This window comes from Crocuta crocuta, unplaced genomic scaffold (assembly GCF_008692635.1).
Source record: "Crocuta crocuta isolate KB4526 unplaced genomic scaffold, BGI_CrCroc_1.0 scaffold180, whole genome shotgun sequence".
NCBI lineage: Eukaryota > Metazoa > Chordata > Mammalia > Carnivora > Hyaenidae > Crocuta > Crocuta crocuta.
The window spans coordinates 782,859-802,177 of NW_027527549.1; the positions used below are offsets into that span (position 1 = coordinate 782,859).

A 19,319-nucleotide genomic window follows, 5' to 3' on the forward strand; every position below is an offset into this window, starting at 1 on the left:
ATAACACTTTTGGAAGGTAATATACATATGTTTACCTTAAAAACCTTTAACAGTTCCAAAACTCACACATGGCATATAACCAATGAAAACATAAAGGGAATTCAATGTGTAGAAAAGTGAAATTAAACTCTATTAAAAGCTTAGAACAGTTAGAAATCCATTCTTTATATAGCATTGGGGAAAAGTAAAAATTTTAGTAGCACTAACTCAATGTACTAACATCCTTGCTTACATAGTGAATTTATACCAAATTTTGATAGAGACTGAATTTTGAAAAATGTTTTTTCAAAATCACTATTTAAAGTAAATTTTACATGTATAATGTGGTATCAGATTTTTCTTTTTTTAATGTTTATTTATTTCTGAGAGAGAGAGAGAGAGAGAGACAGAGTGTGAGCAGAGGAGGGTCAGAGAGAGAGGGAGGCACAGAATCTGAAACAGGCTACAGGCTCTGAGCTGTCAGCACAGAGCCCAAAGTGGGGCTCAAACCCACGAACCGTGAGATCATGACCTGAGCTGAAGTCGGCCGGTTAACCGACTTAGCCACCCAAGCACCCCTCAGATTTTTCCTTTTAAACAACTGTACTGAATGACAAATCCCACCTGAGATTAATAGGTCACAAGATTTCTTAGCATCAAGAAGAGGAGTGAAAAGAACTCTTTTTTTAAGGTCAAAAAAATTTTAAAAGAATTGTAAACCAGGAAGATTTTTTATTAATTTCATCAAAGATTTTAGGGGTGTCTGGGTGGCTCTGTCGGTTAAGCGTCGGACTTCGGCTCAGGTCATGATCTCATGGTTCGTGGGTTTGAGCCCCACGTCGGGCTCTGTGCTGACACCTCAGAGCCTGGAGCCTGCTTCAGATTCTGTGTCTCCCTCTCTCTCTGACCCTCCCCTGCTCACGCTGTCTCTCTCATTCTCTCTCTCTCTCTCAGAAATAAATAAAAACATTAAAAAATTAAAAAAAAAAGATTTTGTAACCTTGTACCATGTATCTCCCAGAAAACACAACTACAAGTATAATTTCTTCTCTTACCTTCTTCTCCGATTTCCATTGTTTCCCGATGGCCTTGTTATCTGAGTAGACACAATTTGACAGTGGACAGTTCCCATAAGTAACATAAGGCACAAGGGTCCAAGTACTTCGCTTACATTCACAATAGGCATCATAAAATATAACACGAGTGCTATAACTGAAAAGAAAAGGTTTCAAAATGTAAAACATCAAGACTCATTCTTTATGCCTAATCTTAACAACTGTACAAACTATTGCTACAAAAATCTATCAATTTAATTTTATTATTTGTTTGTAAATTTACATCCAAGTTATTTAACACAGAGTGTAATAATGATTTCAGGGACAGAATTTAGTGATTCACCTCGTACATATAAACACCCAGTGCTCATCCCAACAAGGGTCCTCCTTATGCCCCTTGTCCATTTAGCCCTTCTCCCACCTGACACTCCATCAGCAACCCTCCACTTGTTCTCTGTATTTGAGTCTCTTATGGTTTATCTCCCTCCCTGTTTTTATATTATTTTTGTTTCCCTTCATGTTCATCTATTTTGATCTGAATTCTACACAAGAGTGAAGTCATATATATATCTTTCTCTGACGACTTATTTTGCTTAGCAAAATACATTCTAGTTCCATCCATGTTATTGCAAATGGCAAGATTTTATTCTTTTTGACTGTTGAGGAATATTCCATTGTATACATAAACCACATCTTCTTTATCCATTCATCAGTCAATGGACATGTGGGCTCTTCCCTTACTTTGGCTATTGTTGATAGCACTGCTATAAACATTGAGGTGCCTGTGCCTCTTTGAATCAGCACTTCTATATCCCTTGGAGAAACACCTAGTAGTGCAATAGCTGGGTCATAGGGTAGTTCTAATTTTTTGAGGAACCTCCATACTGTTTTCCAGAGCAGCTGCTCCAGTTTGCATTCCCACCAGCAGTGCACAAGAATTCCCTTTTCTCCACATCCTCGCCAACATCTGTTGTTACCTGAGTTGTAAATGTTAGCCACTCTGACAGGTGTGAGGTGGTATCTCAGTATGGTTTTGATTTGCATTTCCCTGATGATGAGTGATGTTGAGCATTTTTTTTAATGTACATTTCAGCCATCTGGATGCCTTCTTTGGAAAAGTGTCTATTCATGTCTTCATTTCTTCACTGGATTATTTGTTTTATGAGTGTTGAGTTTTATAAGTTCTTTATAGATTTTGGATACTAACCCTTTATCTGATATGTCATTTGCAAATATCTTCTCCCATTCTGTTGGTTGCCTTTCAGTTTTGCTAACTGTTTCCTTTGCTGTCCAAAAACTTTTTATCTTGATGAAATCCCAGTAGTTCACTTTTGCTTTCGTTTCCCTTGCCTCTGGAGACATGTCGAGTAAGAAGGTGCTGCGACTGAAGTCAAAGTGGTTGTTGCCTACTTTCTCCTCTAGGATTTTGATGGCTTATCTTACGTTTAGGTCTTTCATTCATTTTGAATTTATTTTTGTGTATGGTATAAGAAAGGGGTCCAGGCTCACTCTTCTACATGAAGAGTTTTCATGCTGTCCAGTTTTCCCTATGCCATTTGCTAAAGAGACCATCTTTTTTTCATTGTATATCCTTTTTACCTTTGCCATGGATTGGTTAACCGCATAAATGTGAGTCTGTTTCTGGGCTCTTTATCTGTTCTATTGATCTATGTGTCTGTTTTTGTGCCAGTACGATACTGTCTTGTTGATTACAGCTTTGTTAATACAGCTGAAGTCCAGAATTGTGATGCCTCCAGCTTTGGTTTTGTTTTTCAGGATTGCTTTGGCTATTCAGGGTCTTTTCTGGTGCCATACAAATTTTAGGATTGTTTGTTTTAGCTCTGTGAAGAATGCTGATGTTATTTTGATAGGAATTCTATTGAATTTATAGATTGTTTTGGGTAGTATTGACATTTTAACAATATTTGTTCTTCCAATCCATGAGCATAGAATCTTTTTCCATTTGTGTGTATGTATGCCTTCCTCAATTTCTTTCATAAGCTTTCTATACTTTTCAGTATATAGGTTTTTCACCTCTTTGATTAGGTTTATTCTTATGCATTTTATGGGTTTTGGTGCAATTGTAATGGGATCAATTCTTTCATTTCTCCTTCTGCTGTTTCATTATTGGTGTATAGAAATGAAAGCTCTCGGGGCACCTGGGTGGCTTAGTCAGTTAAGCGTCCGACTTTTGCTTAGGTCATGATCTCGCGATTCGTGGGTTCGAGCCCCGCGTCGGGCCCTGTGCTGACTGCCAGCTCAGAGCCTGGAGCCTGTTTCAGTCTGTGACTCCCTCTCTCTGACCCTCCCCTGCTCAGGCTGTCTCTCTCTCTCTCCTAGAAATAAATAAAACATTAAAAAAAAAAAAATGAAAGCTCTCAGTTTTTCCCCACCGAGGATGATATTAGCGGTGGGTCTTTCATATATGGCTTTTATGATCTCCAGGTATGATCCTTCTATCCCTACTTTCTTGAGGGTTTTTATCAAGAAAGGATGCTGTATTTTGTCAAATGCTTTCTCTGCATCTATTGAGAGGATTGTGTGGTTCTTATCCTTTCTTGTATGAATGTGATGTATCACATCAACTGACATGCAGATATTGAACCAGTCCTGCATCCCGGGAATAAATCCCACTTGATTGTGGTAAATAGTTATTTTAATGTATTGTTGGATCTGGTTGGCTAGTATCTTGTTGAGAATATCTGCATCCACGTTCATCAGGGAAATTGGTCTGTAGTTCTCCTTTTTAGTGGGGTCCTTGTTTTTAGAATCAAGGTAATGCTGGCCTCATAGAATGAGTTTGGAAGTTTCCCTTCTGTTTCTATTTTTTTGGAACAGCTTCAGAAGACTAGGTGTTAACTCTTCTTTAAATGTCTGATAGAATTCCATGGAAAGCCATCCAGCCCTGGATTCTTGTCTGTTGGGAGATATTTGATATCTGATTCCATTTCTTTACTGGTTATGGATCTGTTCAAATTTTCTATTTCTTCCTGTTTCAGTTTTGGTAGTTTATGTTTCTAAGAATGTTTTCATTTCTTCCAGATTGCCAAATTTATTGGCATATAATTGCTCATAATATTCTCTTTATTGTTTGTATTTCTGAAGTGTTGGTTGTGATCTCTCCTCTCTCAATCATGATTTTATTGAATCTTTTCCTTTTTCTTTTTGATCAATCTAGCTAGGGGTTTATCAATTTTGTTAACTCTTTCAAAGAACCAGCTCCTAGTTTCATTAATCTTTTTTTTTATTTTGATATCATTGATTTCTGCTCTAATATTTATTATGCCCTGTCTTCTGCTGGATAAAGAATTCTTGGCTGCATATTTTCCTGACTCAGAACATTGACTATATCCTGCCACTCCTTTCTGGCCCACCAAGTTTCTGTGGATAGGTCTGCTGCAAACCTGATCTGTCTTCTCTTCTAGGTTTTGCTGCTTTTATTCAGTATTTATGACCACTATAAATTTCTGGAATGAGGTGGATATTAAATCAAATAAACATGAAGCAAACATTAAGTACTTACCATGTGCTAGGGAAGGAAGGGAGGAAGAAGGAAGAAAGGAAGGGAGGAAAGAAGGGAGAAAGGGAGGGAGGAAGGAAGGAAAAATAGTTCCTGCCCTCATGGAGCTCACAGTCTAGTGGAAGCAGACAAATACAATGGCAAAGCACAGGGAGGCATTACAGAAGAAGGGACTGGTTCTGGCCTGATGAATGCAAGGGCGGGCTTCACAGAGGTGGAGACAATGGAGCTGGGCCTTGGAGGAGCAGGAGTTCACCAGATGGACGGGGAGGGGGAAGCGCACTCCAAGCAGAGGAAACAGCACAGGAGCAAGCAGAATCTCCACGGCACATGACATGGTGCGGTGTGATGAGTAGTCCAGCACAGCCAGAGCATAAAGGTGACACAAACTTATTTCGATTGAGAAGATCATTCCACAGTCTCTGTTCCTCCTGTAATTTACTAGGCATCATCTCTCCAGTTCTGAAGTCAAAATTGCCGAGGTCAACAATATTTTCCAGGTACCTTGCCAACTGAGATTTGCTCCTGAACTTCTTACCACTTGGACTGAACTAGCAGACCTCGCTCTGGCCAGCACCAAGCCCAGACTGTCGGATCCCTCCCTCCCTTCTTCCATCCAGGTGGGAGGCCCGGGCAGTCCATCCTCCTCCCTCTCTCCATGGCCCCTGGGCCCCAGCCCCACACTCCCCAATGGGAAAGGAACCGGCTCTCGCTGGGGGGCTCCGCAAGGCTGCCGCCACCACTCAGGAGACACGGCAGCCCAGGCATGGGCCACACAGACACTGCCACCCTGGCCCACCTGCTTCCACTGCCTTACCCACGGCCACCACCCCGAGCGCCAAACCTGCACACGTCACTCACTGCGGACCCGGAGCGAGTGTACTGACCTGGCCCCCTGCTCCAGGGAGGAGTTGCCACCAGGAGGGGCTCTCCCCCTCCCTCCTGCTCAGGGGAGGCAGTCAAAAATCTATCGATTTAAAAGTACAAGGTAAAAGCACATAACTTCCTACAGTACAATCCACCAGCACATCAGCTGAGTGAAACCCTGAAGTCCTAGGTCACAGAGAAAGAGAATAATGCGTTCAAAGGATGTGCCTTTCCGACAATAATCCGGATATAATAATCTGGATATTTCAAAAGGCTTTCTGCCAAGAAATGGCTAGATGCTATATGACACATACATTATGAAGTGCTGTTCTGCTCAGAGGATCAGTATTTTCCAAGGCCCACAATTATACAGGTAGCAATTAGCAAAGCTGGGATTTGAACCCAGCCAACTGGGCTCGAGTCCTTACTCTTAACTACCATGCGATGAACTGCTATGAGCCATATGAACTGTCCAAAGAAATAAATGGTGACAGAAACAGGAAAATATCAAAAATTACATCTAAAATATTCCAGATACAATTTAATAGAGGAGTTCTTTCAGACTTTCACATAAAGTTAATTCTTAGACACACCTATGCCGCTCAGTCGGTTGAGCATCCCACTCTTGATTTTGACTCAAGTCATGATCCCACTGTCATGGGATCAAGTCCCACATCACCTCTGTGCTGAGTGTGGAGCCTGCTTAAGATTCTCTCCCTCTCTCTCTCTCTCTCTCTCTCCCCCTCTTCCCCGCTTGTGCACACTCTTTCACTCTCTAAAATAAAAAAAATAAAGGAAGAATTAAAAAAAAGAGCACCCTGGGTGGCTCAGTCAGTTAAGTGTCTGACGAATGATTTTGGCTCAGGAAACGATCTAATGGTTTGTGAGCTTGGGCCCTGCGTCAGGCTCTGTGTCGACAGTGCAGAGCCCCCCTGGAATTCTCTGTCTCCCTCTCTCTCTGCCCCTCCCTGGCTCATGTTCTCTCTCATACTCTTTCTCAAAAATAGACTTTTTTTTTTTTAAAAGATAATTCTTGTGCTATATAAACTATTCCTATGTGGAGAAAAAGCTAGCAAATTCATTTCATGCCCTAAGAGCCTATCACCCAAACATAACAATGGCAGCACCAAAACAATAAACCACAGACCTTACTGGCTTATGAATAGGGATATAAATTTACTACTAACAAGCAGGCACCAAGAATGAAGGGATTTTTGTCTCTGGTTCACTGCTATAGCTAAATCAGGATGTAGCACATTATAGGCACTGATTACTTGTTGAATGAATAACTGAAAGATTGTCAAAGTAAATTTGACAATAAAACAAAGAATAATTCACCAAGACCATGCAGGGTTTATGCTGGAAGGAAAGATCTATCTCAGAGCCTTAGTATAACACTATTTGTGCAAATATCATAGGCACTTACATATTTGTTGGCTGAACTGATTTAATCTAATAAGTTAATAAATAATGTAATTTGGGTCATATATATACAAACCATCTCAACTGACAATTATGTAAAAGGCCTTTATCCCTGATTCCTGGGAGGTAACCTCTAAATCCTTGGAATTTTTCAAGTGATGGAAGTACCTTTGTTATTCACAGTGGGCCCCTTGGACCATACCTGATAGTTTATGTCAATGAAGTGACTACAGATGGGTAGCCATGTCAGAAAGACCAACCATGCGATTAGAGGGTTGAGGCTCTGAGCCACATTATATCAGCCGGACTTCTGGGGAGGGTAGTGGAGGGGAAAAAGGCTGAAGACTGAGTTGGCCACTTGACCAATTACTCATTGAGTTATACCTACATAATAAACCCTCAATAAAAATTATGGATACCAAAGCTTGGGTGAGCATCCCTGATTGACAACAGTCTGTTAGCATTGCTACCCATAGTAGCAGAAAAGGTACCATATCCCTGAAGATGATGAAAACTTCCTGTGTGGAACCCTCCCACACTACACATCTCTTCTAATTCGCATAATAAAACTTTTAATATAATGAAACTGTAATTAAAAGTATAGCACTTTCCTGAGTTCTGGGAGTAAATTATCGAGCATGCAGGAATGAGTGGGGGACCCTCAAAACTGTAGCCAGTGGGTCAGAAATTAGGGTAGCCTTGGGGACTCCCAAAGTGAGGCTGCTGTCTGAAGTGAGGACAGTCTTGCGAAGGGCTGTACCTTTAACCTCTGAGTTTGGCCAACTCCTACAGTGAAAAAGCATTCCACAAAAATCAACATTTGTTCCTGATTTATAATTACTCTTAAATGCCAATCTCTTGTAAAATTACAGGAATGTAAAAACATGTCCCTTATATACTAAAGAGTAAGTGAACACACATCATACTAACGAAGACATTCTGAATCAAGACCAAAACAAGGATGGCCATTCTTACCGGTACCACCTGATGCTGCTCTGAAAATGTTGACTAATTCAACAACAGTCAATGAAATGTATGCAAAGGGAGACCAGATTTTCATTATTTGCCAAAAACATGGCTGTATAATGAGGAAAACTGGGAGGAGCACTGAAAAACTATTAAAATTGATGAGAGTTTAATAGAGTGGCTGGTTATAACAATTTTATACATAAACTAATAGCTTTCAAATGTAATAGTACTAACGAGTTGAAATTTATTAAAAAACAGTATCATACCTGCAGCAGCAACAACAAAATCATAAATATTTTACTTTAATGTAGAAGTACCCAAGTGTCCATTGATGGATGAATATAAATATGGGATATGTATACAATGGATTCTTATTTACCCTTAAGAAGGAAGGAAATACTCATGCTACGTATGGATGAACCTTGAAAACCTTATGCTACGTGAAATAAACCAGGCTCAAAAGGACAAATACTCGGGCATCTGAGTTGCTCAGTTGGTTGGGCATCTGACTTTGGCTCAGGTCATAGTCTCATGGTTCATGAGTTCGAGTCCTGAGTCCAGCAGTGTGCCTACAGCTCCGAGCCTGGAGCCTGCTTCAGATTCTGTGTCTCCCTTTCTCTCTGCCCCTCCCCTGCTCATGCTCTGTCTCTGCCTTTCAAAAATAAATAAACATTAAAAATTTTTTTTAAAAAAAAGGACAAATACTGCAATATTCTACCTACATGAGGTACCTAGAATAGTCACATTCACAGAGAAGGCAGAATGGCTGCCAGGGACCCGAGAGAAGAGAAATTGGGGAACTACTGTCCTATGGGTACAGAGGTTCAGCTTGGAAAGATGAAAAAGTTCCAGAGACTGAGGACAGTGACAGCTGCAGGACAATGTAAATGGACTTAATGCCACTGGCTCTTTCCATAAAAATGGTGAAAATGGTATATGTTGTGTATATTTCACCACAATAAAAAAAAATTGAGTTTAACTTTAGGAAGATATAAGCAGGTCTTATAAGAACTAAAAATCCTACAAAGCTTTACTGAGGAGAGATATAACAGAGGACTTGATTCAAAGGAGAGATATATCAATTTTCTCCCCATTCCCCCCAAATATATCAATATCTTCACAGGAAGGAGGGAATTACAGTCTAATTCCAAATTACTTTTTTGTTTTCAATATATTTTTGTTTTGATTAGGATAAAATAATTCTAATTTTTTTTTTAATTTTTTAAAATATTTTATTCATTTCTGAGAGAGAGAGAGAGTCAGACTGAGCAGGGGAGGGTCAGAGAGAGGGAGACACAGAATCCGAAACAGGCTCCAGGCTCTGAGCTGTCAGCACAGAGCCCGATGTGGGGATAGAACCCAAGAACCATGAGATCATGACCTGAGCCAAAGTCAGACGCTTAACCGACTGAGCCACCCAAGTGCCTAATTTCTAAATTATTTTGAAAAAAGTAAACAAGTAAAAAAACACTTGAGAAAATGTTGAAAAAGAATACTAGAAGAATACTTCTACTCAATGTCACAACATATTAAACAACTATAGTTCATCAAACTCCATACCCGAAAAACAAATAATCCAGTGAAGAAATGGGCAGAAGACATGAACAGACACTTCTCCAAAGAGGACATCCAGATGGCCAACAGACACATGAAACGATGCTCAGCGTCCCTCCTCATCAGGGAAATACAAATCAAAACCACACTGAGATACCACCTCACGCCAGTCAGAGTGGCTAAAATGAGCAAATCAGAGAACTCTAGATGCTGGCGAGGATGTGGAGAAACGGGCACCCTCCTACACTGTTGGTGGGAATGTAAACTGGTACAGCCCCTCTGGAAAACAGTATGGAGGTTCCTCAAAAAATTAACAATAGAACTCCCCTATGACCCAGCAATAGCACTGCTAGGAATTTACCCAAGGGATACAGGAGTGCTGATGCATAGGGGCACATGGACCCCAATGTTCATAGCAGCACTCTCAACAATAGCCAAAACATGGAAAGAGCCTAAGTGTCCATCAACGGACAAATGGATCAAGAAGATGTGGTTTATCTATACAATGGAATACTACATGGCAATGAGAAAGAATGAAATCTGGCCATGTGTAGCAACATGGATGGAACTTGAGGGTGTTATGCTGAGCGAAATAAGTCAGGCAGAGAAGGACAGATACCATATCGTTGCACGTATAGGAGGATTAGGAGGAACTTAACGGAGGACCATGGGGAGAAGAAGGGGAAAAACAGTTGGGGAGAGGGAGGGAGGCACACCATGAGAGACTCTTGAATGCTGAGAACTGAGGGCTGAGGGGGGTGGGGAGGAGGGAAAGGGGGGTGATGGGCATGGAGAAGAGCACTTGTGGGGATGAGCACTGGGTGTTATATAGAAACCAACTTGACAATAACTATTTAAGAAAAATAAAGTACTTGAAATTAAGCTAAAAAAATAAACAACTATAGTAATTAAAGAAATGTGGTATAGATATGAGAATAACCAGATGAACTGATGGGGCAGAATATGTAGTTTAGAAATAGACCATGGCAGGTGTGCCTGAGTGGCTTAGTCGGTTAAGCGTCCGACTTTCGCTTAGGTCATGATCTCGCGGTTCGTGGGTTTGAGCCCCATGTAGGGCTCTGTGCTGACTGCCAGCTCAGAGCCCGGAGCCTATTTCAGAGTCTGTATCTCCCTCTCTCTCTGACCCTCCCCTGCTCATGCTGTCTCTCTCTCTCTCTCCAAGAAATAAATAAAAATATTAAAAAAAAAAAAAGAAATAGACCATGGCATATATGAAAATTTAATATATATAATTTAAATCCTTCAATAACTAACATGTAGAAAAACATTTGCACTTTTAAGAGTAACCAGAAGAAAACAAACTAAATGAACAAAACACAATTTTTTGTACATTCAATTAGGTAACAATTTTTTAAACTATAATAATGATGGTCGGATTGTGGTTAGACACTCTCATCCACTACTTCCTAAAAGAAGTGTGTCCCCAGAAATTTCATTTTATGTACGAAAAGCCTTTCAATCTCTTAATTCTGTTTCAGAGAATAAATCCTAAGAAAATAATATAAAATATGGAAAATTTAGTTTATGATGGCATTATTAATAGGGAAAAAAGCCCAGGAATAATCTAAATGCTCACAGTATGGGAACAGTTATTTAAATTATGATACTTTTATATAATGAAATACTAAATAGCTATAAAAAGTATTTATGGCAAATCCATATGAGAGACACACATAGAAATGAAAATGATCATTTTAAATGATAGTGTATGATGGAATATTATGCAGCCATTAAAATGACAGCTATTTCTTTACAATGAAATAAAATTAAAATTAAGTTCCTTATTCACATTAACCACACTATGAGTACTACCAAGAGCCACACATGACTAACTGCTACTGCACTGGGTAGTGCAGACATAAATCACTTCTCTCCTCATCGAAATTCTATCAGGCAGCATTGTCACAACTTTATAAAATTGAACGTACAGATTTATAAACTCAGATGCATCCTTCCCTCTATAACTTAAATAATTCAAAAAGGCTGACACAGATAAAATAAAAATCACCCCAAAACCTTCCACCCTAACCCAAGAAAACCTACTCTGTTTTTTGTCCAGGTATAACCATAGTGTATATGTAGTCCCCTTTCAGAAAGTATTCCTGGTAGGCAAGGGCCATATAGTGGTAAAGAGAATGTGCTGGCTCCCTGAACTTAGTGAGAAGAGAAAAGTCAACATCAGGTAGCTGTGGAATACGGAAATTAAAATAGATTCCTGGGGGAATGGTAGGACTATTTAGAAGGTACAGCTAGGGCTGTCCTCTCTATGAACATTCCATCTGAGCTCAGATCCTAGAGACGAGAAAAAAGCTAGCCTCCAAACAGAATGTAGAACTCTGTACAAAGCACAGAAAAAGGGCCATTATGCCTACAGCAAGGGAGAAGGAGAGCAGTAAGACATGACCTCTAAGAGGTCAGCAGGGAACAGCCCAGTAGGGCACTGCAGCCCGTGGTGAGGAGTCTGGATCTTTACTCCAAGGGCAAGGAGAATTCTCTCACAGGTTTTAAGCAGGAAACTGACATGATATCGATTCCATTATAAAAGATTCCTCTAATTGCGGTGAAAATAATGGTTGGCAGGAAGAAGGCTCAGTAGACATCATTCCAGTGGTCTAGGCAAAGCAATGCTGGTGTTGTGGACTATGATGAAAAAAAAAAATCCAGAGGTTCATTTTAGGGAGGATTAGGTTCAAGATTCCTGTTAAATCTCTATACAGAAATGCCTAAAAGCAGCCAGTTAGATTCACAAGTCTGAAGCTCAGCAGAGAGATGTGGCCTGGAGATACAAATTTGAGAATCACCAGTTGATCAGCTATATTTGAAGCAATGGGGCTTGATGAGAGTACCTAGAGAAGAGAATCCACGATCCAGTCTTGAGGTAATCCGATATTCAAGGTGACACGGAAGAAGAGATTGAAAAGGCCTGGCCAGTGAGATGGGCAGAAAGAAACTCGAGAGAAGAGAGTTAGACCATCATGATTCGCTCTGTGAAACAAATAAATCTAAGATGATCTCCAAACGGTGTACATCCCTTCATTTCTTTGTACTTGAAACTGTCAAAGAAACAGTAAACTCAAGAACAGTAAGGTCTGCATTATCTAATAGCAAAAGCAACACCACCACAAAAAACACCTGTCATAACTTATTCCACCCTCCAATTACCTTGCATGAGGTAAAGCAGTAGCAGCCACACAAAGATTCTTAGAGAGGTAACCTGAATCCACCAAGTGCTGAACAACGGGAAAAATACAACCCGAACAAGCCCCTTCCGAGTCAGAGATGTCCATGGAATTTCGGGCTTGGCTTTGGCAAATGTTGAGCCTTTAAATACACAAGAAAGCAAAACATCAAACCTTTTACATATACTGTAGTAATGCCTCCTTGTAACACTATATTAAAATCAGCAGAGAGGAAAAATCAACACGTAACTGGTTCAGTGAAAAAGAATCCTCTTAGATGTTCATTAAATATAGCTTCTTGCCTCCATCACTAGGATAGGAGCTCCAAAGAAATCATGCTTGCTTCAAGGTCATACAGTATATCTTCCTCAATTACACAGCAGCAGTTTCCAAGTTCATCCCTCTTTTACCCTTCTACGGTAAGGACATGCCTTATATGGACATGTAGTATATGGACAGCATGTAATTTATATAGCCACAAGGTACCAAAGAAAAGGGGAAAAAATCCAAAGGCCTGAATGATGAGGGAAGAATATTCCTTTTGGAGATTAAAACACACCATCATAAAGGGAAGATATATGAAATAATAATATACATAAGAAACGAACCAAAGTTGGAACTCACCTCTGATTAAATCCACATCAATCAAATCTGGTTTTATGTGACCCATCTTTTTTGGTTTGTTTTTGAAGCCCTACAATAAAAAAACAAAACAAAACCAGAGATAAGGCTAAAAAGCTCTTTTAAATACAAAAGGGAAACTCCCATCTCTTTTTCTTTATAACTAACTCCCTTTTACTGGGGACACTTTAATCCTAATGGTCCTTAAAAAGCTTATCATTAATGTTTGTTTTAGTTCTTAGTTTATCAAGTAATGTAAATATATACTTTTATCACTTTTTAAAATGGCCACCTGGCTGGCTCAGGCTTAGAGCGGAGGACTCTTAATCTTGAGGTCGTGAGTTCAAGCCCAATGTTGGGTGTGGAGCTTAGTGATGGTTTTTTTTTTTTAAAGAAAAGGTTTTTTTTTAATTAAAAAAAAAAAGATCCAACAATGCCAAAGGATCAGTAAGAATAAAATAATAGGTCCCTCTCTCCTCCTCCTGGTTTCATTCATCAAAAACAAATTCATCAAAACTTTCATCCTTTTTTTAACCTGTTTCTCTGGGCTTTTACTTCCATACTTCTAAATAATATGTTTATGCTGCCATCATGTCATTTATCGATTTGAGAAATAATTTACCAATACCTAATACAGCATATGAGAATTTAGCTGTCTTGTACAACCAATCCCCACATCCTAACTTCCATCCCCCAAAACATATACCCTTACAATATAGTTATATTCATTTTTGATAAATCAGTAATCAGTAGTTATAATCATGAAGTGTTATTCCCTGTAAGTCATACTTTATATTCTTATTCATGATGTCAGTTAAAATAGTTATCATTTTCCAAATACTCAAATGCCAGAAAACTGATTAGTTTCTAAGTTGTTAATAATTTTCCTTCAGGAATGAAGACATTGTTCTACTGTTTTCTAGCTTCCAATGTTGCTCTTGCAAACTGCAGTGCCTTTCTGATCCCTGATTCTTTGAGCATGAATTGTTTCTTTCCTCTGAATCTCTACTTTATTCATGGTGTTCAGAATTTCAGAATGATGTGCCTTGATAGGAATCTTTTACATCTATTGTGCTGAGAATCCCTTCTAAGGAAATCAAAGCCTTTCAGCTTTAGGGAAGTTTTCCTATAATTTATTTTTTTTATTTCTTCCCTTCTAAGACTTAACTTTCTCTTGTATTTTCTACCTCTTTTGTCTTTTTGGTTTGCTTTCTGGATATTTCCTTTAATTTTTCTATTAAATTTTTCATTTTGCCTTTTTGGGTTCATCCCTTTCTATTCTCTTTTACTTTGGGAATTTATTCAAATATCTAGTAATCATTGGCCATTTCTTTATATAATATTAGAATGAGGTGCTGAAAACCTGATGGACTAAGTATTCTACTTCAAGGTATATACCCAAGACAAATGTGTATGTGTTTCACTAAATAATGTGGATAAAATGTTCATAGAAGAATTATTTATAAAAAACCCAAATTGGAAACTACCCATCAACAACAATTGGCTATTGCTCATCAACAGTAGAATGGATCAATAATTGTGGTGGTGTGCTGAATAAACTATAATTATACAACAACATGAATGAATCTCAAACATAACACTGAACAAAAGAAATTAGATTCAAAAATGTATGTATTGGGTAATTTCATTTATATAAAGTTCAAAAAGGCAAAATTAATCTATAGTGCTACTAATCAGAATATTGGTCTATCTCTGCTGGCAGCAGTAACTGGAACATAGAGAAGCTTCTATGGTACTGCTAATTATCCATCTCTTGATCTTAGTGCTTATTACACAGTTATGTTCAGTTTGTGGCAATTCCTCAACCTGTACATTTAAAATTCTGTTATATATGTGTGTGTATAAGTATATCCATATTTACTGAACACATTTTGCTTCAATAGAAATTCTGTTTTTAATATAAGTTATTGTCAAATTGGCTAACATACAGTGTACACAGTGTGCTCTTGGCTTCAGGAGCAGATCCCCATGATTCATCGCTTACATACAACACCCAGTGCTCATTCCAACAAGTACCCTCCTCAATGCCCATCACCTGTTTTCCCATCTCCTCAGCACCCCCCAATCAACCTTCAGTCTGTTCTCCATATTTAAGAGTCTCTTATGATTTGCCTCCCTCTCTGTTTGAAACTATTTTTTTCCCTTCCCTTCCCCCATGGTCTTCTGTTAAATTTCTCAAATTCCACATATGAGTGAAATCATGTGATATTTGTCTTTCTCTGCCTGACTTATTTCACTTAGCATAATATCCCGCAGTTCCATCCACGTTGCTGCAAATGGCAAGATTTCATTCTTTCTCACTGCCGTGTAGTATTCCACTGTATAAATAAAACACATCTTCTTGACCCATTCATCAGTTGATGGACACTTAGGCTCTTTCCATGTTTTGGCTACTGTTGAGAGTGCTGCTATAAACATTGGGGTACATGTACCCCTGTGAATCAGCACTCCTGTATCCTTTGGATAAATTCCTAGTAGTGCTATTGCTGGGTCGTAGAGTAATTCTGTTTTTAATTTTTTGAGGAAACTCCATTCTGTTTTCCAGAGCAGCTGCACCAGTTTGCATTCCTACCAACAGTGCCAAGAGGGCTCCCCTTTTTCCTCATCCTCGCCAACATCTGTTGTTTGCTGAGTTGTTCATTTTAGCCACTCTGACCAGCGTGAGGTGGTATCTCAGTGTGGTTTTGATTTGTATTTCCCTAATGATGAGGGACGCTAAGCATTGTTTCATGTGTCTGTTGGGCCATCTGGATGTCCTCTTTGGAGAAGTGTCTATTCATGTCTTCTGCCCGTTTCTTCACTGGATTATTTGTTTTTTGGGGATTGAATTTGGGAACTTCCTTTACAGATTTTGGAAACTAACCCTTTATCCGATATGTCTAGAAATTCTTTAAAACTTATTGGAAGCTCTGTGTATATGAACATGGCTTACAGATTTGGAGTTTCGCTGCAGTGTGATCAACCAGCTAGAGGTAACCACCAAATGTCAGTATCCGGAGGGATAGGAAGGCTACAGATTTCTGTGGTAGAAGTTCTGAGATTAGACCAAGGGGGGCTCACAATTCTGGTTTTAGTATCACGATTCTCCCTGCTCTTCAGTGTCCACAGACCTCCTCCAATGAGTCTTCCCAGGACATGAGCAGTCTCCTTCATAAGGGGCACCGTTGCCTGTGTCGTTAAGGGACTGATGAGGAGGCAGGAGGTCCGACCTCACTGTATACAAACTTTATTCGATCCCCTATTTTGAGCCCTGTGGCTCGTCTCTGCCTCACATGGAACCTTGGTGCACTCAAGTCCTAAGCCCCTCTGGGGGGCTTTATGGGGGCAGCTGGCATTCTCCCTGCTCTCCTAATGCTCTCTTCCGTTCACTTTTTATCTTCCAAATATGTGTAGATTTCTCATCTGCAGACACCTTCCTCCTAATCTTTTTCCTTGCCTTTGTGGCATATGCACTTTATACAACCCCTTTATGGATTCCTTTCATGTAACTTAGCAGTGATTCAGAAGGGAGAGATTATAAATGTGTATGGCCAATCTACCACATTTAACCAAAAATCTAGTCCTAAACTTTTTTTCAGAGCATGAAGAAAGAATCCTTTCAGGGCTTTATCTTCTACCACCTCAAATTAAAGGAGCTTCATTTGTGATGTTAGTAGACATGTATTCATTTCTCCTAAAAGATAAAAATGCGTGGACTTCGATAAAGTACTTTCTGCATCTCCAAGTTTCTAATGTTTCTTAATCATTATTGCTCCAAAAGGATGGCATTTACTCAATTTTATTAACATATAGACAAGAGTTTTTACAAAAAAAACCTCAGGGTTTAACAGTCATAATAACCTTGCTGTATATTATGAATCAAAAGTAAGTTTGTGAATTATCTTTTGTGTTTTAAGTTTTGGTTTGCCTAACAGTTTTGCTTCACTACTTCAAAACTTTTAAAAGATGAATTTTAATTTCATAATCAACATATTTAAATGCTAATCAAGTTTTTAAAAATTAGGTATTTAACCTTTAAAATTAAAGTAAAAATTAAAGGTTACAGCCATTTGCTATTTCCCTATTTTACACATTGAGCCAGTTTTGATCTTCAGCTCTGTAGCCAATTTTTAAAGGGCTGCAAATTTCTAGCTTTTTAAAAAATTTTGTTTATTTTTAACTTGCATCTAAGTTAGTTAGTGTACAGTGCAATAATGATTTCAGGAGTAGAATCCAGTGATTCATCACCTGTGTATAACACGCAGTGCTCATCCCAAGAAGGGTCTTCCTTAGTGCTCCTCACCCATTTAGCCCCTCCCCCTCCCGCAGCCCCTTCCCCAACCCTTGGTTTGTTGTCTGTATTTAGGAGTCTCTTATGTTTTGTCCTCCTCCGTTTTTATATTATTTTTGCTTCCCTTCCTTTATGTTCACCTGTTTTGTATCTTAAATTCCACATGAGTGAAGTCACATATCTGTCTTTTCTGACTTATTTTGCTTAGCATAATACCCTCTAGTTCCATCCACCCAAACAGTTTCTCTCAAGTGGATCCTNGCCACCCAGGCGACCCCCTATGTTTCTATACAGTTCAACTCAAACTATAGATTTTACATAAGAATGTTCTATCACCTTAAATGTAATAAAATTAAATCTTAGGGCGTGCCTGGGTGGCTTAGTTGGTTGGGTGTCTGACTTCGGCTCAGGTCATGATCTCGTGGTTTGTGGGTTCAAGCCCCACGTCAGCCTCTGTGCTGATAGCTTGGAGCCTGGGGCCTGCTTCAGATTCTGTGTCTCCCTCTCTCTCTGCTCCTCCCCCACTTGTGCTCTGTCTCTGTTTCTCTCTCTCTTTCAAAAATAAACATTAAAAAATTTTTTAAATTAAATCTTAGAAGGAATCAAATTTTGAAAATTAGACATTTCAGAGAAACAAATAATCCTTTAAAAAACACATGCACTAATTTTTTGAAATCCACATAATATCCATGGGAATAACAATTATCTTGGCTACATTCAAAAGCAGAAATTAAAGTTTCAAAAGTAAAAACATCACTGCATTGTATTCTAATGGACAAAGACCTTGTGGACATTTACATCAGTACCTCTCAACTGAAGAAGCTTTAAGAGCCTTAACTTTAGAGGCAAATTAATTTTTCTGCTTCCTTTGCTAAATTTGTTAACATTTTCACCTTTAACATTATAGAATTAGAATTAGTATTTTTTAACATTTTTTCATGTTTATTATTTTTGAAAGCGAGCGAGTGAGCACAAGTGGGGGAGGGGCAGAGAGAGAGGAGACACAGAATCCAAAGCAGGCTCCAGGCTCGGAGCTGTCAGCACAGAGCCCGACGCGGGGCTCAAACCCACGAACCGTGAGATCATGACCTGAGCCAAAGTCGGATGCTTAACCGCCTGAGCCAGCCAGGCGCCCTGAATTAGAATTAGTATTAACTGGAGGCAATTACTAAATATGAAAACCTCCCTTAGCAACAGAAATACATCATTCACTTAGTCAACAAATATTCAACATGTGCCTTTACACGCCTGACACTCTAGCTGAGCTAGGTATACAGCAGTAAGTCAGTCACATCACGGCTCTGTTCACAAGAAAGCCAGCGTATGAGGCTTGCTCAGGAAAACGCCCCCTGAACCTCCCTTACCATGTTTTCTTTCCTAAAGGGAGAGAAGTCACCAATAAATCTGACCAGTGCTCCTGAGAGACATGAGAAAGGCCCTACAATCCTGTACATGTTTGTACAGAGAAGAACAAAAAACACACACCCTGCTCTCGTTGCAGGATTCTTCGGCTTTGTCCTGCACGTGCCAGTCTGGTACAGTGACGGGAAACAGCACGCTCTGTCCTGAGCGCTTTCTATACTGACATTAACTTGTTCCACTCATTTGGTCCTCAGAGCTGTCGTGTGGGGCAGGCACCGCTGATTACCCTCGCCGTACAGACGTTCCAACCCCGTCGTTCTCCCTCCAAGCCAGCCCGCGGCCTGCGGCCTGCGCCTCACTGGCGGGCACCGGATGCGCTCCAAAGCAACGGGGGGCGGGGGAGTGCTGGCCTCCCAAAGGTGCAGTGGGATTAAGCTCCAGGAGCTGTGACTCCATTTCCTTAATGGCCACAAACTCCA

The 19,319-nt window shown here is 39.6% G+C and overlaps 1 protein-coding gene and 1 pseudogene across 4 annotated transcripts in view; both read right to left on the reverse strand.

Moving 5' to 3' along the window:
- Positions 1-19,319, reverse strand: part of PHTF1 (putative homeodomain transcription factor 1) — a 58,030-nt gene that overhangs the window by 17,814 nt on the left and 20,897 nt on the right. For all 4 annotated transcript variants that reach the window (XM_077766820.1, XM_077766829.1, XM_077766836.1 and 1 more), the window contains 3 exons: positions 13,191-13,260; positions 12,550-12,708; positions 1,035-1,191 (listed from right to left, as the gene is read on the reverse strand). In XM_077766820.1, coding sequence (XP_077622946.1) covers positions 1,035-1,191; positions 12,550-12,708; positions 13,191-13,260 — 386 coding nt within the window. The remainder of the gene's footprint in view (positions 1-1,034; positions 1,192-12,549; positions 12,709-13,190; positions 13,261-19,319) is intronic.
- Positions 4,670-7,812, reverse strand: LOC144233723 (uncharacterized; annotated as a pseudogene).